The sequence below is a fragment of the Meles meles genome, chromosome 3 (genome assembly GCF_922984935.1).
Source record: "Meles meles chromosome 3, mMelMel3.1 paternal haplotype, whole genome shotgun sequence".
Taxonomy (NCBI): domain Eukaryota; kingdom Metazoa; phylum Chordata; class Mammalia; order Carnivora; family Mustelidae; genus Meles; species Meles meles.
In genome coordinates this window covers 31,982,762-32,002,659 of record NC_060068.1, presented here as the reverse complement: position 1 = coordinate 32,002,659, position 19,898 = coordinate 31,982,762, and the positions used below count along the sequence as shown (strand labels likewise).

The 19,898-nt window shown below is 42.0% G+C and overlaps 1 protein-coding gene across 4 annotated transcripts in view; it reads right to left on the bottom strand.

The window, feature by feature from the left end:
- Window positions 1–429: 429 nt before the first annotated feature.
- The window catches only part of BTNL9 (butyrophilin like 9), a 30,699-nt gene continuing 11,230 nt past the window's right edge, over window positions 430–19,898 (bottom strand). For 3 of the 4 annotated variants that reach the window (XM_045998690.1, XM_045998691.1, XM_045998693.1), the window contains 7 exons: window positions 16,052–16,180; window positions 15,800–15,832; window positions 15,492–15,512; window positions 6,747–6,767; window positions 6,505–6,531; window positions 3,928–3,954; window positions 430–3,064 (listed from right to left, as the gene is read on the bottom strand). In XM_045998690.1, coding sequence (XP_045854646.1) covers window positions 2,439–3,064; window positions 3,928–3,954; window positions 6,505–6,531; window positions 6,747–6,767; window positions 15,492–15,512; window positions 15,800–15,832; window positions 16,052–16,180 — 884 coding nt within the window. In that variant the 3' untranslated portion in view covers window positions 430–2,438. The remainder of the gene's footprint in view (window positions 3,065–3,927; window positions 3,955–6,504; window positions 6,532–6,746; window positions 6,768–15,491; window positions 15,513–15,799; window positions 15,833–16,051; window positions 16,181–19,898) is intronic. The other variant, XM_045998692.1, reaches the window with a different exon arrangement.

Below are 19,898 nucleotides of genomic sequence, written 5' to 3'. Positions count from 1 at the left end.
TTGATTTGCATTTCACGGATGATGACTCATGTGGAGCATTTTTTCATATGTCTGTTAGCCATCTGTACATCGCCTTTGGAAAAATGTCTCTTTGTGTCTTCTAACCATTTTTTAACTGGATTATTTGTTTTTTGGGGTGTTGAGTTTTATAAGTTCTTTATAGATTTTGGATACTAACCTTTTTTTTTTTTAAAGATGTGTGAACGGAGAACTTTCTTTTTCTTTATTTCTTTAAATTTGTTTGTTTTTAAGACACAGAGAGAGAGATCATAGGTAGGCAGAGCAGCAGGCAGAGAGAGAGAGGAGGAAGCAGGCTCACCGCCAAGCAGAAAGCCCACTGCGGGGCTTGATCCCAGGATCCTGAGATCATGACCTGAGCCAAAGGCAGAGACAACCCACTGAGCCACCCAGGCGCCCCCTAACCTTTTATCAGATATGTCATTTGCAAATACCTTCTCCCATTCAGTAGATTGCCTTTTAGTTTTGTTGATTATTTCCTTCTGATAAGAAGCTTCTGATCGGGATGAAGTCCCAGTAGTTTTTTTTGCTTTTGTTTCCCTTGCCTCCAGAAACATGTCTACTAAGAAGTTGTTGTGGTCAGTGTCAAAGAGGGTACTGCATGTGTTCTCCTCTAGGATTTTGATGGCTTCCTGTCTCAAATTTGGGTTTTTCATCCATTTTGAGTTCATTTTTGTGTGGTTTAAGAAAATAGTCCAGTTTTCCAACACCATGTGTTAAAGAGACTCTTTTTCCTGATATTCTTTCCTGCTTTGTGGAAGATTAATTGACCTCATAGGGGTCGGTCAGCAATTGGTGACTGAACTTAATCTCCAGCCTCTCTTCACTCTCTGAGTTCAAGGGTAGATGGACAGGGGCTAAACTTCAACCTTTTAATCACATACTTGGTTCCCCAGAAAACCAGCTCCCCCTTAGGGGGCTTTCCAGAAGTCACTTCATTAACATAAATGAGGTTTGGTTGAAAGGGGCTTGTTATGAATATCAAAAGACATCCTGATAGCTCTTATCACTTGGGAAATTTTAAGGGTTTTTGGAGTTCTGTGCCAGAATCTAGGTGGATGACCATATACTTTGTATTAATCATAATATAACACCTATTTTGTATTTTTCCTGACTCGGCCCTGGAGTCAACCACTTCTCGAAGGAGGCTTGGCTCCTTTTAGTGGAAAATGGTAATAAAAATTCAATTCTGGGGGTGCCTGGGTGGCTCAGTAGGTTAAAGCCTCTGCCTCTGCTCAGGTCATGATCTCAGGGTCCTGGGATTGAGCCCCACATCGGGCTCTCTGCTCACCTGCTTCCTCCCTCTCTCTCTGCCTGCCTCTCTGCCTACTTGTGATCTCTGCCTCTCAAATAAATAAATAAAATCTTAAAAAAAAAAACAACTCAGTTCTGAATGCTAATTGTGCTCATTGGTACTGGAGTGTTGTTGTTCTTAAGCTGTCAAAACTGACAGAGCCAGGAACCTTATGTGTGCACACATAAATCTATCTACCTATTTTTCATGTGTGTGCGTGTGCTCCATCTACCCGTACATTGTAAAAACCATGAGTTCACAGAGTTACTCTTTCATTTTCTTCTTTCCTCTTTCTGTAGTTCTGTATTTCATTTCTGACTGAAAAACCTCTTGGCAGACATAGGGAATTTTCTTATTTGCCCAACCCCTTGTTAATCAATTCCTGTCATTATTCATCCTTGTCATGATTCATTTTAAAGTTCACCTGGTTCCTGTGGCCCCATCAGTTTCGGAGCACATCTGAACACAAGATGTTCCAACCCTGGAACTTCTCTGCTCCAACCCTGGAATCAGCCATTTCTCCAAGTTCATCTCAGCGGGAAATGACATTTAAAACGGGATCTAAGCCCTAACTGAACTCACTACTTATGAGGTGTCATTGCTTCCAGACATCTTGGAGCCAGAATACATATAAATATTGCATGGAGCACTGGGTGTGGTGCATAAACAATGAATCTTGGAACACTGAAAAAATAAAATTAAATTTTAAAAAAAGGAAAAAAAGATTTTAAAAAAAAATATTTAAAAAACGCAGGTTAACTCATACCTCTTATCCAGTCCAACAAGGTTTCCCACTATCTCTCCCCTATTCTAATTTCTTTCTGGTCTCCCACAGTACACACTGTGGCTCCCAACAACATGAACTTATTGTTCCTCCCTTGCTTACTCTTACCATACACACAAATGAGCTTTGGAATTCCCTCTACTCATTAAAGAAAATCATATAATATATATGCATACACCTATAGGCAAAGTTTCCTCTTTTTGCTTGCCTCTGCTGTGCAGTCTTTAGCCTTGCTGACATTTTGGTGATGTTTCCTCCACTCTAGAGGAAGTGGGAGAGCAAATCCCAGCCAGGGATCTGGGAAGCTGCCAAAGAACCTGCCAGAGCAGGCAAGAGAGTGCCTCACCACAGGCCCAGGGTAGGATCCGAGGGCTCATAGGGCTGTAACCAGGTATCAAGCTCATCCTCTTCAAGGATGTGTGTCCTTCTGACAGGCAATGGGCAGATGGTGAGGGGATCTGGGTGTTCACCACCGTCGTGAGCTCTGGGCCTGAAATACGCACAGAGCATCCCTGAGAAGGTGTCTGTGAAGGTGAAGATGTGGGAGCCGTCTGACACGTTGAAGAAGGACAGTTTTCCTGCCTCCCAATCCAGGAAGACGCCCACACACCGTGGCGGCACACGCAGGGTGAGCGCGATGCGATGTGGGTCCAGGATGAAGTACTCGCAGCGGTTCCACAGCCCCATCACCCAGTAGCCGTTGGCTGGGCTTAGGTGCACCTGCCCTGCGCGCGGCACGGAGGCCAGACACACACCCAGGAACCAGCGGCTGCGCCTGCCCACATGCACTTCCCAGTAGTGGCGGCCCCCAGAGAAGCGCTGACAGCTCAGCACACACGTCTGCTCAGAGAACCGCTGGGGGTCCCCCACCAGGGGGCAGAGCTCTGCTCTGCTGGAGGACACGCTCTTGCCATCCTCGGAGACTTCCAGGCTGCGGTGCGCAGAGGCCGGGTCAAGGGTTACGTTCACTGTGCAGGGGCGCAGAATTAGTGCCTCCGAAGGGTGGTTCTGGGACCTGCCTGCCCCTTCCCAACAGGTAAACCTCTAGTGTTCCTGGTGGTCACTCCCACCCCCCGGAAACCATCCTTGTGTACCAAAGCAGCTCGCAAGGTGCTTCTGAGCACTTCAAAGCCACTGGAAGAATCCTATTTCTTTCCTGAACTGGAAGTTTCCTAACTGCCATACTAGGTGCCATGGGGAGCAGAGATAGAAAACAAGGTAGATTCGTGGGGATGGAGGCAGGCTCCTTTCCCCCCAATTCCTGGCCAAGGGGAAGGGGCTCCAGGCTTCAACTCCTCACTGATGGCACCACCCTGTGTGACCTTGAGATCATCATGTGAGCTCTGAGCCTCAGTTTTATAGCAATGTTAGGATTTTAAAACTGAAAGGGACCTCTGAGATCATCCAGTCCAGTGCCCTGTTCTCCAATCCCCACCCCTCAAAGCACACCCACTTGCTAGATGGGAACCCCAAGGATCTCTTCTGTCAAATGAGAGGTTCCTACAAACTAGCCCTAACAGTCTTCCTACCAGATGGAAACAAACCTAGTAAACCCCAGAAAGTTATGTGCTTTTAGGAGGAGGTGTGTGCACACAAAAAAGTTCATGTGGGAGTATAATCAGATGTGTGCATGCAAGCATGTATGTGTATACATGTAGGCATACGTGTTGTGTTGTGTATGTGCAAAAGTAGGCTTCTGTGTTTGTGTGTGTAGGCTCCATACTTGACTCCTGGACAGATCCTTCCTCCAATCTCAGATCATTCCACCTCCCTTCTGTTTAAGATCCAACCAACCCCAGTCCCAAGGTCACAGTCCCTTGACTTCAGTTACCTGCGTATTGCTGGGCTGCTCTCCACTCTGAAACCAAACAGAAAGGAAAAAAGAGACTCAAAGATCTGGGTCCGTAACTCTACAACCTTGAGGGAGGTTCAAAATGCATGAAGGATGCTACAAACCCAACGATCTCAGTCCCCCCATGACAGCTAAGTTGGAGTCCAAAATGGTCTGGGCTCACAATGGCATTTCTCGGGGAATTTAGGATTGGGTAAGGGCTAGTGTCAGTGCTGGGTTATGCCAAATCTGCATGCAATCTAACTTTGTACTGAAAAAGGCAGGAGAACAAAGCCTCTGGGCAGAGAGAACCAAGGCAGGTTTCTGGGATGCCTTTAAGGTTGCACAAGAAGTTTTCATCTCTGACCAGCAGGTTCAGTCTGGGGAAGCCTGGCTGAGCATGGCTCCTGTCCTAAAATGTCCTTTAGGTATCCTGTTTTGCCTCCTTTCTTAACATGAACCATTCTGGATGGATTTCTGTTTTATTTTATCCTACTCCACTTTATAACAAAGAGATCAACAAGTCACAAAATAGCAAAAGTAAAAGAAGTTTTCAGAGCTCCGTAAATGTACAGCAGAGCCCTTAAACCCTGGGTCTACATCAGAATATCTAGTAGAATTTTTAAAAACATATAGCTCTTGCATAGAATAACTCAGTTCTATAAAGATGTTGATTCTTTCTAAATTCATCTGTAAATTCAAAGGAATCCCATGCAAAACTGCTTTTGGATTTTTTTTAAAGGAATTTTGTAAATGTATTCTAAAATTTAAAATGGAGCTAAAAAGATCCATTCATTTTTAAAAGGAAACAGAAATGCAGGAAAACTTGTACTTTTGGGTACTATAAAAGCCCTAACAGTGAAAACAATGAAGTAATAGGTGGTCGACCGATAGACCTGTCTACACATGAGAACCAAATATGAACCAAAGGCAATACCCACATCGATGGGGAAATCACGGTCAGTGTAGTAGATGGCACTGGGAAAACTGACTCACTATATGAAGAAGAACAGCTATATTCTCACCTGGCACCAAATAAGATGGCAAATTTCAGATGGTTTAAAGACATATACATAACATATGAAAAGTGAATAGAAGAAAGTGGAAGAGAGTATCTTTAGGACCTACGTGTTAGGTTTTCTTCAACAAAACTTCAAAAACATATGCCATAAGGTACAAATTTGATGCATATGTATCTGTATAAGGATACTAATCCCTCATTGGTAGTAAACACTGAGAATTCCTTCTTCTAGTGTGTCACCTGCTATTAGCTACATCCTTGGTTTCCCACTGAAAAGAAACCATTAATTTTGATAAACTCGAATTCATTAAATTTTTACCTAAAGACTTGTGTTTTTGAGACTTTGTTGGTGTGTATATATGTATGTCTATATATATGTCAATATATATGACAATATATATTGTCTTTATGTACATATATATGTCATGTCCCCTTGAATCAATAAAAGAAAGATAGCAACCTCATACTAAAAACAGCCAAAAGGGGCACCTGGGTGGCTCACTTAGTTAAGCTTCCGACTCTTGATCTCAGCTCAGGTCTTGATCTCAGGGTCGTGAGTTTGAGCCCTGCACTGGGCTCCACATGGGGGCATGGAGTCTGCTTTTTAAAAAAAAATGGCCAAAAGACAAGAATTGGCAATATTTAAGAGGGGAAGCCCCAAAAGTTGTCTGGCATATGAAGAAATGCCCAAACTTAGTGTTCAGAGGAGAACAGGCTAAAAGAACAATGGACAATCACTCATCCCCATCGACTGGCTAACTCAGAAAGTGGCTTATATGGGACGTGAGCACATGGAGTCTCCATGCACTGCCAATGGCAGGATGATGGCACTGCCTCTGGGGAATCCCTCTCTCCCACTTACTGACATATCCCCTACCGGCCAGCAACTCCCGCCCTGGGTGTACGTCCCAGAGAAATCTCCACATAAAGCCAGAAGGTGACAGATTTGAGGCTGTTCATCCAGTGTTGTGTGTGGTGGTGTGGAGTTAGAGGTAGGCTGGATATCTATTTGAAGAACGTGGCTGGCCGACATGGAGTACACTGTAGCAAGGAGACTCAGACCAGATATGGTAGCAGGGATGGATACCAAAACACAACGATGAGTGAGAAAAGCAAGGAACAGCACGTGACTGTAAACATCATTTACAGAAACAAAAATGCTTGTGCACAAAGCCGAAATTCAACTTTTGTAAGAATCCGTACAAAGTAAACTACACATCAGACTGTTTATTTTATGTGGGGAATGGGGGGAGGGACAGGGGAAAATTTATATTTTCATATAGAGTAACATGCCCATTCTAGACCCACAAGGCTCTAGGTGATTCTGATGTGCGACCAGAATTGGCACCAATGGTTTATAATGTGCTTATACCTCAAAACAATATGAAAGTAAACAGAAAAGCAAAACTTGAATATAACCTCTAGTAAGTGGCATACATTAATACGTGCCATTTGCCTGTGGAAGAAGCCAAAGAAGTATGGTTCGTTAGTCAGAATGAGTGACTGTGATGTTGAAATGTAAAGTGGATAATGGGAGGGAGATGCGCTTCACTCACCAGCCTGGCCTTCAGCCCTTCTCCAGTCTGAAGCAGTCATGGAAAAACAGAATTAAAACAGAAGGTCAGTGCTGCTTCCCTTCTCCCACACTGCATTTTGCACCCACCCTGGCCTTCTCCCCTTTCTCCCGCCACCCACATGCTGGCAGGGTTCCATCCTGGGCATCATACCTGGTTGGGAAATGAGAAATCAGATGCTAAAAGGTGGACAAGAAGAAATAACCTGAAGAGGGGTCACTTACCAAGTTCTGTCTGAAGCTTCCCTGTAAGCAAAACACAGAAAACATCAGTCTTTGGGGGAGGGGAACCACCGTCCCAAAGTAGTTAGGTCCCTGGGAGGAGGTTCCTTACTCTTCAACCACTGCTCACCCTAATCCCATCTTAGTCTCTGTACCACCCATCTGCATGATTCTATGTCTCATTCTATTCCTTGCTCTAAGACAGAAATCTGCACAGGGCTAGAAAAGGAAAACAGGTCATGGTACTGAGAGGTCTCTTCCCGGGGCTCAAGTCTAGTTTGAAAGGCTACTGTTCATCTGCCCTGAAATCAGAAACTTTTACTGAGGAGGAGGTCCTTCATGAATCTAGGCACTGAGCACAGCCTATGTAAACCTCAGGGTCACTGACTGGGTACATTATTTAAAGGTCTGGGAGGACATCACACTCAATTATTTCCCCTGGCCAGATGTTAAGACTTTGATATTTTGCCACTAGGAATGCATTCCTTTGAATCACCACTTTCTGTCTTTTTAAAATTTTTTTTACTTTTTTTTTGGATGATTATTTATTTGAGAGAGAGAAAGAGAGAGAGATAGTGAGAGATAGAGCACGAGGAGGGGAGAGAGGAAGAAGCACACTCCCCACTAAGAAGGGAGCCTAATGTGGGATTCAATCCCAAGACCCTGGGATCATGATCTGAGCCCAAGGCAGATGTTTAACCAACCGAGCCACCCAGGCGCCCCTCTTATGTCTTGCTTTAGAAGTAAATCTTTCTGACTAGAGACTTGGGAAGATAGTGAAGTAGGAGGACTCTGAGTTCACCTCTTCCATTGTTTTCACCCACATCAAAGACTGGCAGAGAGATCTGAAGACTGGCAGAAAAAAATTCCAGAACTAAATATAGAAACAAAACTGCATCTGAAAGGTGAGGATGTTCAGAAAAGTGGAGAGAGCAGGGAAATGGGCCCTCACACCAGGGAGATCACACAGGGAAGACTGATCTCCATAACACTTCAGCTTAAAAACCAGAGGGGCTGGATTCTGTGAGTTTATGATACCAGTGGGACTTGAAGTCTGGTGCTTTAAAAGTCAGCTGACATAGCACTGGGTGAGCCCAGAGGGCAAGTGATAGCTGGCTTTAAGGAGTCAGCAGCCCACACAGAGAGGGAACACAAAAATGGCAGTATGCACAACACTGGGGGCAAATGGGAGATTTGTTCATAATGATTTTGGAGCATGTGAAGGGACTTCAAAAACGAGGAAGTTGGCAGGCATAATTTCCCTCTCCTGAGTCTCCAGCATGAACACAGAGCCAACTGTGGGGGGAGGCTGGGGCTGCTCAGTCACTTCCTACCTAACCCATTAGCAGTGTGCCATGCCTAAAAGTTCTCCTGAGGACTAACCCACACCAAGCCTGCTAGCTTTGACCATGGGCTCAGGGGAAATATGTTTTTTTAATTTTTTAAAAAGATTTTATTTATTTATTTGACAGAGACACAGTGAGAGAGGGAACACAAGCAGGGGGAGTGAGAGAGGAAGAAGCAGGCTTCTAACCGAGTAAGGAGCCCGATGCAGGGCTCAATCCCAGGGTCCTGGGATCATGACCTGAGCTGAAGGCAGACATTTAACAACTGAGCCACCCAGGTGCCCCAAGGGGAAATATTGTTAAAGCCACATGACCTCAGCCATGCACCCCCAAGCAGCACCATGCACCAGCCCCAGCTGCACCCAGCCATTCTCGTGTTCTGCAGCCAGTCTCATGGCCCCAGAAGCTCCAGCAAACAACCACCAGCTACTGCAGTGCTTCAGGGGGTCCAACATAGGACCAGTGGCCCAGTGCAAGTTTTGCTAACTGCAGACCAGCTCCTAAGTTCCCCAGCAGGCACATCACATCAGAGCTGGCCTTCCTGGATCCTACTAACACCACAGAGAGCAAGCACAGCCCACAACAGCCAACAGGCAGAGGGCCACTGCAAATGACCACACTAAAAGGAAAAGTGATTCAAACACAACAGCAGAGTGTAAGTAACACACATAAGATACTCTCCTGACTTTCATAACAGACAGAAACATACACAGAGAGGCAGACAACATGAGGAAACAGAGAAATTTATCACAAATGAAAGAACAGGACAACACCAAGGCAGAGATCTAAGCAAAACAGATAAAAGCAACATGTCTGACCCAAAATTTAAAGCAATGATTCTAAGGAACTCACTGGACTTGAGAAAAGACTAAAAGACATGAATGAGACCCTTAACACAGAGATAAGGAAAAACATAGCAGAGATAAAGGGCATAGTAAATGAAATGAAAACATGTTTGATGGAATGAACAGCAGACTGAAAGATGCAAAAGAATGAATTAGTGACCTAGAAGATAGAGTAATGGAAAGCCAATAAGCTGAACAAAAGAGAGAGAAAAGTATTATGCAAAATGAAAACAGAGTTAGGGAACTCAGTGACAGCATCAAATGTAGTAACATTCGTATTATAGGAGTCCCAGAACAGAAAGAGAGAGAAAAGGGGCAGCAAATTTATTTAAAGAAATAATAGCTGAAAACTTCCCTAATCTGGGGACAAGAACAGATATGCAGTCCAGGAGATACAGAGAACTTCCTTCAAAAGCAGTAAGAGCAGACCCAACCAAGACATACAGTAATTAAATTCACAAAATATAGTTATAAAGAAAAAATTTTCAAAGCAGCAAGACAAAAGAAGCCAATAACTTAGAAGAGAACATCAATAAGACTATCAGGGCATTTTTCAACAGAAACTTTGCAAGCCAGAAGGGAATACTCAAAGTGCTAAGTGGAAAGGATCTGCAGCCAAGAATACCCGATCCTGCAAGATTATCATTCAGAATAGAGGGAGAGAAAAAGACCTACCCAGAGAAATGAAAATTAAAGGATGTCATGACCACTAAACAAGCTCTGCAAGAATTATTAAAATAAACTCTTAAACAATGAATCTTGGAACACTGAAAAAAATAAAATAAAAATTTAAAAAAAGAACTTAAGAACACCTTTAGAAGAGCTTTTTTTGCAATAACAAAGTATTTTAAATCAGAAAAAAAATAAAATCGACTCTTGAGGAAGTGGTATATATATATAATGGAATATTACTCAGACATAAAAAGAATGAAATCTTGCCATTTGCAAGATAGAGATGGACATAGATGGAGCTAGAGAGTATTATGTGAAGCATTATGTGAATTTATTATGTGAAGCAAAGTAAGAGAGACAAATACCATATGATCTCACTCTTCTGTGGAATTCAAGAAAGAAAGTAAAGGAGTAAAGGGGGATAAAGAGGGAGAGGCAAACCAAGAAACAGGTCTTAACTACAGAGAAAAAACTATGGCTACCAGAGGGGAGGTGGGCGGGAGACAGGTTAAATCCATGATTAGGATTAAGGAGGGCACTTGTTGTGATGAGCACTGGGAGGTATATGGAGGAGGTATATGGGAGGTATATGGAAGTGTTGAATCACTATATTGTTCACCTGAAACTAACATTACAGTGTATGTTAACTGACTGGAATATCCATAAAAACAACAACAAAAAAAGACACAGGGTGACAAAATCGGTTAAAAAACAAAAAATAAGACCATCTATATGCTGCCTACAAGAGACCCATTTTAGGGGCGCCAGCATGGCTTAGTCTGTTAAGCATCTATCTTTGGCTCGGGTTATGATCCCAGGGTCCTGGGATCAAGTCCTGCGTTGGTGTCCCTGCTCAGTGGGGAGCCTGCCTTTCCCTCTCCCTCTGCCCACTCATGCTCTCTCTCACTCATTCCCTCTCTTTTTTAAAAAAAGAGAGAAAGTGAGAGGATAGAGAAACATGTGTCATTCAAATGGATGCCAAAAGAGAGCCAGAGTAGCAATTATATTGAGTGAAACAGATTTAAAAGAAAGACTGTAAAAATTGATTTAGAAGGACACTATATGATAATAAAGGGGATGACCTAACAAGAAGATATAACAATTGTAAATACTTATATACCCCAAATGGGAGCACCCAAATACATAAAACAGTTTATAATGAACATAAAGGAACTAATCAGTAATAGTACAATAATAGTAGAGGACTTTAATACCCTATTTACAGTAATGGACAGATCATCAAAACAGAAAATCAATAAGAAAACAACAACTTTGAATGACACAATGGAACAAATGGATTTAATAGATACATTCAGAATATTTTATCCTAAAACAGAAGAGTACACATTCTTTTCAAGTGAACAGGGAACCTTCTCCAGAGTAGATCACATACTAGGTCACAAATCAGGCCTGAAGAATTCAAGATCTAAGTATACCATGCAACTTTTCTGACCATGATACAATGAAACTAGAAGTCAACCACAAGAAAAAGTCTGGAAAGAACAGAAACACTTGGAAGTTAAAAAAAAAAAATGCTACAAAACAATGAATGGATCAACCAGAAGTCAAAGAAGAAATTAAAAAGGACATGGAAACAAATGAAAATGAAACCAAAATGGTCAAAATCTTTGGGATGAAGCAAAAGCAGTCCTAAAAGGCAAATATACAGAAATACAGGCCTACCTCAAGGAGCAAGAAAAAGCTCAAAAAAAAAAAAAAAAATCCCAACCTTGCACCTAGAGGAGCTAGGAAAAGAACAACAAACAAAACCTAAAGCCAGCAGAAGGAAGGAAATAATTAAGATGAGAGTAGAAATTAATGGTACAGAAACTACAAAAACAATAGAACAGATCAATGAAACCAGGAGTTCTTTAAAATTTATAACTCTCTAGCTACGCTTATCTAGAAAAGGGAAAGGAATCAAATAAATAAAATCACAAATAGGGTAGAAATAACAGCCAGTACCACATATCATAAGAAATACAATCCCATAAGAGAATGTTATGAAAAACTATAGCCCAACAAATTGAATAGTCTAGAAGAAATGGATAAATTCCTAGAAATATATAAAATACCAAAACTGAAAAGACAAGAAATGGAAAACTTGAACAAACTAATAACCAGCAAAGAAACTGAATCAGTAATCAAAAAACTCTCAACAGATCAAAACCACAATGAGATACCACCTCATACCAGTCAGACTGGCTAAAATTAACAAGTCGGGAAATAACAAGATATTGGCAAGGATGCAGAGAAAAGGGAACCCTCTTACACTGTTGGTGGGAATGCAAGCTAGTGCAGCGAACCTGGAAAACAGCATGGGGGCTCCTCAAAAAGTTAAAAATACAGCCACCATATGACCCAGCAATTGCACTACTAGGTATTTATCTAAAGGATACAAGCATAGTGGTTCAAAGGGGCACATGCACCCCAATGTTTATCACAGCAATGTCTGCAGTAGCCAAACTATGGAAAGAGCTGAGACATCCATCAACAGATGAATGGATAAAGAAGATGTGGTCTATATACCTATAGTGGAATATTACTCAGCCATCAAAAAGCATGAAATCTTACCGTTTTGCAATTATGTGGATGGAACTAGAGGGTATTATGCTAAGTGAAATAAGCGTTATCAGAGAAAGACAAATACCAAATGATTTTATTCATATGTGGAATTTAAGAAACAAAACAAGGGAACATAGGGGAAGGGAGGGAAAATAAAATAAGATGAAATCAGAGAGGGAGACAAATCATAAGTGACTCTTAACTATAGGAAACAAACTGAGGGTTGCTGGAGGGGAGGGGGATGTTAGGGTAATTGGGTGATGGGCTTTAAGGAGGGCACTTGATAGAATGGACACTGGGTGTTGTATGCAACTGATGAATTACTGAATTCTACCTCTGAAACTAATAATACACTATGTGTTAATTAATTGGTTTTAAGTTTAAAAAAACTCCCAATGAACAAAAGTTCAGAAACAGGGAGCGTCACAGTTAAATTCTACCACAAATTTAAAGATGAGTTAATAATTATTCTTCTCCAACTATTTTTAAAAATAGAAAAAAAAATTCATTCTTTGAGGCCAACATTACCCTAACAGCAAAACCAGATAAAGATACCAAAGGAAAGAGAGACAGAGAGAGAGAGCACGCACGATACACCAACATCCCTGATCAACATAGACGCAAAAATCCTCAACAAAATCTTAACAAACTGAATCCAACAATACATTAAAAAACTCACTCACCATGATCAAGTGAGATTTATTCCTGGGCTGCAAGTGTGGTTCAACTTCTATAATCAATGTGATACATCATATTATTAAATAAAGAATAAGAACCATGTGATCATTTCAATACGTACAGAAAGACAAAGTACAACAGTGATTCATGATAAAAACCCTCAACCAAGTAGGTTTAGAGGGAACATACCTCAACATCATAAAGGCCATCTATGAAGAATGGGGGGAAAAAAGTGAGAGCTTTTCCCTCTAAGCTCAGGAACAAGATAGGGTTACCCACTCTAATCACTGTTATTTAACATAGTATTAGAAGTCCTAGCCTCAGCAAGCAGACAACAAAAATAAATACAAGGAATCCAGATTGGCAAAGAAGAAGCCAAACTTTCACTCTTTGCAGATGACATGATACTTTAAAGATCTATTTATTTATTTATTTATTTGACAGAGAGAGATCACAAGTAGGCAGAGAGGCAGGCAGAGAGAGAGAGGAAGGAAACAGGCTCCCCGCTGAGCAGAGAGCCTGATGCGGGGCTCGATCCCAGGACCCTGGGATCATGACCTGAGCTGAAGGCAGAGGCTTTAACCCAGTGAGCCACCCAGGCGCCCCTGACATGATACTTTAAACAGAAAATCTGAAAGACCCCAACCAAAAAATTGTTAGAACTGATACACAAATTCAGCAAAGTTACAGGATACAAAATCAATGTACAGAAATCTGTTGTATTTCTATACACCAACAATAAAAAAGCAGAAAGGGAAATTAAGGAAACAACCCCACTTACAATTGCACCCAAGACAGTAGGATACCTAAGAACAAATCTAATCAAAGAGGTGGAACACCTGTTCTCTGAAAACTGTAATACACTGATGAAAGGAATTGAAGATGACACAAAGAAATGAAAAGACAATTAATGCTGATGGATTGGAAGAACAAATATTGTGAAAATATCTATACTATCCAAATCAATCTACAAATTTAAGGCACTCCCTATCAAAGTAGCAACAGCATCTATCACAGAACTAGTACAAACAGTTCTAAAATTTGTATGGAAAGACTCTGAATAGCCAAAGCCATCTTGAAAAGGAGAAACAAAGCTGGAGGCATCACAGTTCTGGACTTTAAGTTATAATGCAAAGCTGTAGCAATCAAAACAGCTTGGTACTGGCACAAAAAATCAATGGAACAGAATAGAAAACCCAGAAATGAACCCAAAACTAAATGGTCCATTAGTCTTCAACAAAGCATGAAAGAATATCCAATGAGGAAAAGATAATCTCTTCAACAAAACAACATGCACAAGAATGAAACTAGACCACTTTTTACACCATACACAAAAATAAATTCAAAATGGATGAGAGACCTAAAAATGTGTCAGGAAACAACAGAAATGCTTGAAGAAAACATAAGCAAAGAAAACACAGGCAACTTCTTTGGCATAGGCCTTAGCAACTTCTTTTAGATAGGTCTCCTGAGTCAAGGTAAATAAAAGCAAAAACAAACTATTGGGACTTCATCAAATTAAAAGCATCTGCACAGCATAGGAGACAATCAACAAAACTAAAAGGCAACCCACTGAATGAGAGAAGATATTTGCAAATGACATATCTGATAAAAGCTTAGTATCCAAAATCTAGAAAGAACTTATAAAACACAATACCCAAACCCAAATAATCCAATTAAAAAATGGGCAGAATGCAAAAAAAGTCCAGGTTTCTAATATATATATATTCTAATATATATATTATATTCCTATATATAATATATTCTAATATATATATTAGACATATATAGAGAGAAAGACAAATCAAGAAACAGATTCTTAATTATAGAGAACAAAGGGAGGTGGGTTATCAAAGGGGAGGTGGGTGGGGACTTGGGTTAAACAGGTGATGGGGAATAAGGAGTGCACTTATTCGTATAAGCACAGGGTGAGCTATGTTAGTGTGGAATCTCTATATTATACATGTAAAACTAATATTACACTGTATGTTAATTAACTGGAATTAAAATAAAAACTTTAAAAAAAGTAATCCCTCATGGGAAAGTCAACACTGTGCTCTAATTTAGACTATGATGTTAATTACTTTTTATAGCCGGCCTTCTGAAGGACTAGGTGGACTACAGTAAGACAAGCTTCTCCAACCTCGTAACTTCGTCTGGAATTTCACTGGGGCATACAAGGTGGTTCTTGAGGTCTTCCCCACCCCATCTGCCCCCACCCCCACACCATGGTTCCAGTCCCCTGGGGAGAAAAGCGAATCTGATAAATTAGTCACACTTAGGTGCAAATTAAAGCTACCTTCCTTCCCAGTGGCATTCGCATTAAAAAGAGATGTCGTAGGAAGGTGAACCGGTGGGAGTAAATGTTTAATGGTGGAATTGTAAACAAATCGTGTAATTTGCAGGAAAGGGGCAGGCCGGGTTTGTGGGAGAGTCTAAAGTCAGACCTCCGTGGCAGCTGCACGTGAATCGTGTAGGAGAGGAGAGGTGGGAGGCGCAGAAGGATGGATTTAGAATTACATTGTTGCCATCCGCCGCTCTCCACTGGGCGCCGAAAGCTACTGAACACTTTCCACAGCGCACGCACCGGGTTACCCCACTAGTCCGCAGCCAGCACTGTGGGCGCGGCACCCAGAACTTACCCAGTTCCGCTGTGAGTCTCTCTGGAGAAGAAAAGAGGAAAATCTCAATGGATGAACACTGCGGCGTCACTTTCCTAAGAGCGCACAGACTCGGTCCCCGTGCGTTCTGGGGAACCAGGACCGGATGCGTGCGTTGGAGGAGTGGACTTGGTGGCCGGGCAAGTGGCAAAGCAAACATCCAGCACCCTGCTCCCAAGCGCCCCGGGGTCTGAAGTCCTTACCTCACCCACCCAGCAAATCCTCCCCCTCCTCCCACCACTTTCTGCTACTTAGGGAAGGGGGCAGAGTGCGCCCCTCTCCCTGCTTACCTTTGTCCTTCTCAGCCTGCTTTCTCAGCTTTTCTGAAAGGTCGAGGGAAGGGAGCGTAGGTGAGGACGAGTGCTCGACCTTCCTCTGCAGGTCCCACCCCAGCCCCCGTCGCCGCGGAACCGCGCCTCCTGGGTACCCCTCCGCCTCCAGCACTTTCTTCCCAGCAAAGCGCGCGCCACGCGGGAGCCCACCCTCACACCCCCTCACACCCCCTCACACCCACCCCCCTCCCGGTCCAACCTGCCCTGTACCTTGGCACCGCCGTTGCTTCTGAAAGAAGTACAGCGCCAGCGTCACGAGGAGAGTCAGGAGGAGCGGCAGTGCCACCAGCGTCCCGAGGAAAGCCCTCTTCCAAGGGGAGCCTCCGGGTAAAAAGGCGTCTGGAAAACACCCCACAGGGAGCTGTTGCGCTCTAGGCGCCCCTAAGCACTTCAGGGACAAGCCTATTCTACACCTAGCGTGCCGAAAAGCCTTCCAAGCCCGCAGGCGTTAAAGCTCGTGGGCAATCTGTAAAATGGGCACGAGGGCGGCCGCACCTGCGCTCTGCGCAGCTCCGCGAGGAGGACCCCAGGACTAGGGGTGGACTTAAGCCACCATAGGAAAATGCAAACTGAAGGGTATTGAAGGGAGGGACTGATGGACGCCACCCACTCCCCCAGCTTTTAACTTCTGGGATCTTGGCCTGTCCACACCCCACCCCACCCTAAACGTCTCCGCACAATTGTCCTACTTCTGAAGAACACGAAAATGGAAGGGTTAGTGTCCCAAAACCAGAGAATTATTGCTCTGTACCCACACGGTTAAACCCACAAGTCATTTTCCCTGCTTTTTTTTTTTTTGAAAAATTAAAACTATCTTTATATTTATGCAGAAAATACTTAAAAAATAAAAAAGTATCCGAATAGAACAAATAAATCTATCAATATTTCAGGATACAAAATCAAAATACAAACATCAATTTGGAGTTTGTTGCATTAGCCACAGCTTAAAAATGATATTTTTTTCAATACCAGTTACATATTATCAAAAATCTTAAAATACTTCAGAAGAATTTTATGATAGGTGATCCCCACCCCCCATCACAACTTTGGAAGAATTGGCTCACGGGGGAGGCTTTCTCCTCAGGCAGGGTGTGCCCCAGGCCCTCTCCCAGAGGGGCCAGTCGGCAAAGAAATACACAAGCAAAATGGAAAGCAATCCTTTAGAAACTCCTGTGACAATTTAACATAATAATTTGGTGTCTGGAAGATTATTACTTTCAAAAATGGTGGTTTTATCTCTGGTCAAAAAATGTATTTTTCCTTTTTTTATTGTAGTAAAATATAAAATTTACCATTTTTAAAGGTACAATTCAATGGCATTAAGTTATGTTCACGTTGTTGTGGATCATCAACACCAACCATACCCAGAACTCTTTTGGTCTCCTACACTGAAATTCTATCCCTTAAACACTAACTCCCCATTTTCTGCTCCCTACCCACCTTGGACCCCAGAACTGGCAACTTCTATTCTACTTTCCATCTTTATGAATTTGACTACTCTAGGTACCTCCCTTTAAGTGAATCAAACAATATTTGTCCTTTGGTGTCTGGCTAATTTCATTGAGCATTATGTGGTTCTTTTTTTCTTTTTCAATTTAATTTTCTAGTAGCTCATTTTTATTGCTTGTACAAAAGTGTTGGGCCACAAGGGATTGGTCCTTCGCTACAGATGGTTTGCAGACCTCTGATCTATAGATTAAGAGCAAGGGCTCCAGGTTCAATGCCTCCTGGACGTGCTAACCTCTACCCTGTCCCTTTGTTCAAGCTTCTCCTTCCTCCTTCCTCTTTCCCCAGTGACCATACACGGTCCCATTCCCATCGCCGGAACTTTGCATTTGCTCTTCCCTCTACGTGAATGTACTCTTCACAGACATGCACGTGAACCACATCCTCTTTTGAAAAGGATAAATGCAAATAAAAAAAGAAAGAATTGAATTTGGAAAGAGACGTCCTCCTTATCCCTTTTCTTAGAACATTTTCTCATAAAAATCAAAAAACCTTTTCTCTATCCATCTGAGATACATGTAAATGTTTTTGAAAGCTAAATAAGCTCTTGCTGGCTTTACAACCCAGAAATGTTTTTAATTAATTACTTATTTATTTATTTTAATTTTTTTAATTTTATTTTTTCAGTGTTCCAAGATTCATTGTTTATGCACCACACCCAGTGCTCCATGCAATAGTGTCCTCCTTAATACCCACCACCAGGCTCACCCAACCCCCCAACCCCTCTTCTCCAAAACTCTCAGCTTCTCAGAGTCCACAGTCTCTCATGCTTCGTGATTTACCCCAATTCACTTTTTCTTTCTTTCGCCTGATGTCCTCCATGTTATTCCTATGCTCCACCAGTAAGTGAAACCACATAAGGAGTTCAGAGCCATTTCTTTGAAATGTAAATATCAATGAGAAAGTGTCCCTACGTCCTATCTCATGGGGGTTTAAAGTGCCTGGCTCCCAGTTGTGACTATATGCTTGTCATAGAGATAGAATCCACCCTATTTTTCCTTTGGATAACACAATTAGCTAACCCAAAAAGCCACCCCAACGACACAGTACATTTTCAATAAACTATGTGTGACTTGTCGTGTTGTTGGGTCCTCTTACTCAGTGACAAGTTATCATTTAGAAGGGTCAGATTTCTTTCTGTTATTCTACATTAGACCCTTGAACAACACACATTTGCACTGCGTGGGTCCACATAGATCTATTTTTTAATATAAATACAATACAGTACTCTAAATGTATTTTCCCCTTCTTAAGATTTTCTTTTTTTTAAGTTTTTATTTTAGTTTCAGTTAGCTAACATATATTGCAATATCAGTTTCAGTTGTACAATATAGTGATTCAATACTTCCATACATCACCCAGTGCTCATCACTACAAGCCCGCCTTAACCCCCATCACCTGTTTAACCTATCTCCCTGACTGACCTCCCCTCTGATAACCATCAGTTTGTTCTCTGTAGTTAAGATATTGTTTCTTGGGTCGCCTGGGTGGCTCAGTGGGTTAAAGCCTCTGCCTTCAGCTCAGGTCATGATCTCAGGGTCCTGGGATCGAGAGCAGAGAGCCTGCTTCCTCCTCTCTCTGCCTTCCTCTCTGCCTACTTGTGATCTGTCTCTGTCAAAGAAATAAATAAAATCTTAAAAAAAAAAAAGATACTGTTTCTTGGTTTCTCTCTCTCCCCCTCTCTCTTATTTTTTCCCTTTGCTTGTTTGTGTTGTTTCTTAAATTCCACATTCAAATGAAATCATATGGTATTTGTCTTTCTCTGACTTATTTTGCTCAGCATAATACTCTGGATCCAACTATTTCATTGCAAGATAGCGAGATTTCATTCTTTTTATAACTGAACAATGTTCCAGTGTGTGTGTGTGTGTGTGTGTGTGTGTGTGTGATATTTCTTCTTTATTCATTCATCAATCGATGGACACTTGGACTGCTTCCATATTCTGGATATTGCAAATAATGTTGCTATAAACATCAGGGTGCATGTACCCCTTCATATTAGTGTTCTTGTATCCTTTGGGTAAATACTAAGTGGAGAACTTACAGGGTCATAAGGTAGTTCCATTTTTAACTTTATCAGGAACCTCCATACTGTTTTCCAGAGTGGCTGCACCAGCTTGCATTCCCAGCAACAGTGTAAGAGGGTTCCCCTTTCTCCACATCCTTGCCACCATCTGTCATTTCCTGACTTGTTACTTTTAGCCATTCTGACAGGTGTGAGATGACATCTCATTGTAGTTTTGATTTGCATTTCTCCAATGATGAGTGATGTTGAGCATCCTTTCTATTTTGTTTGTAGTTTCCATATCATTTATTTCTGCTCTAGTCTTAATTATTTCCTTCCTTCCACTGGCTTTCGATTTTGTTTGTTCTTTCTCTAGCTCCTTTAGATGCAAGGTGGAATCATTACCTTTGAGCTTTTTCTTGCTTCTCGGAATAGGCCTGTATTGCTGTAGACGTCCCTCTCAGAACCACTTTTGTGGATCCACCAGAGGTTTTATTAGACTGCTGTGGTTCCATTTTCGTTTGTTTCCGTGTACTTGTTAAGTTC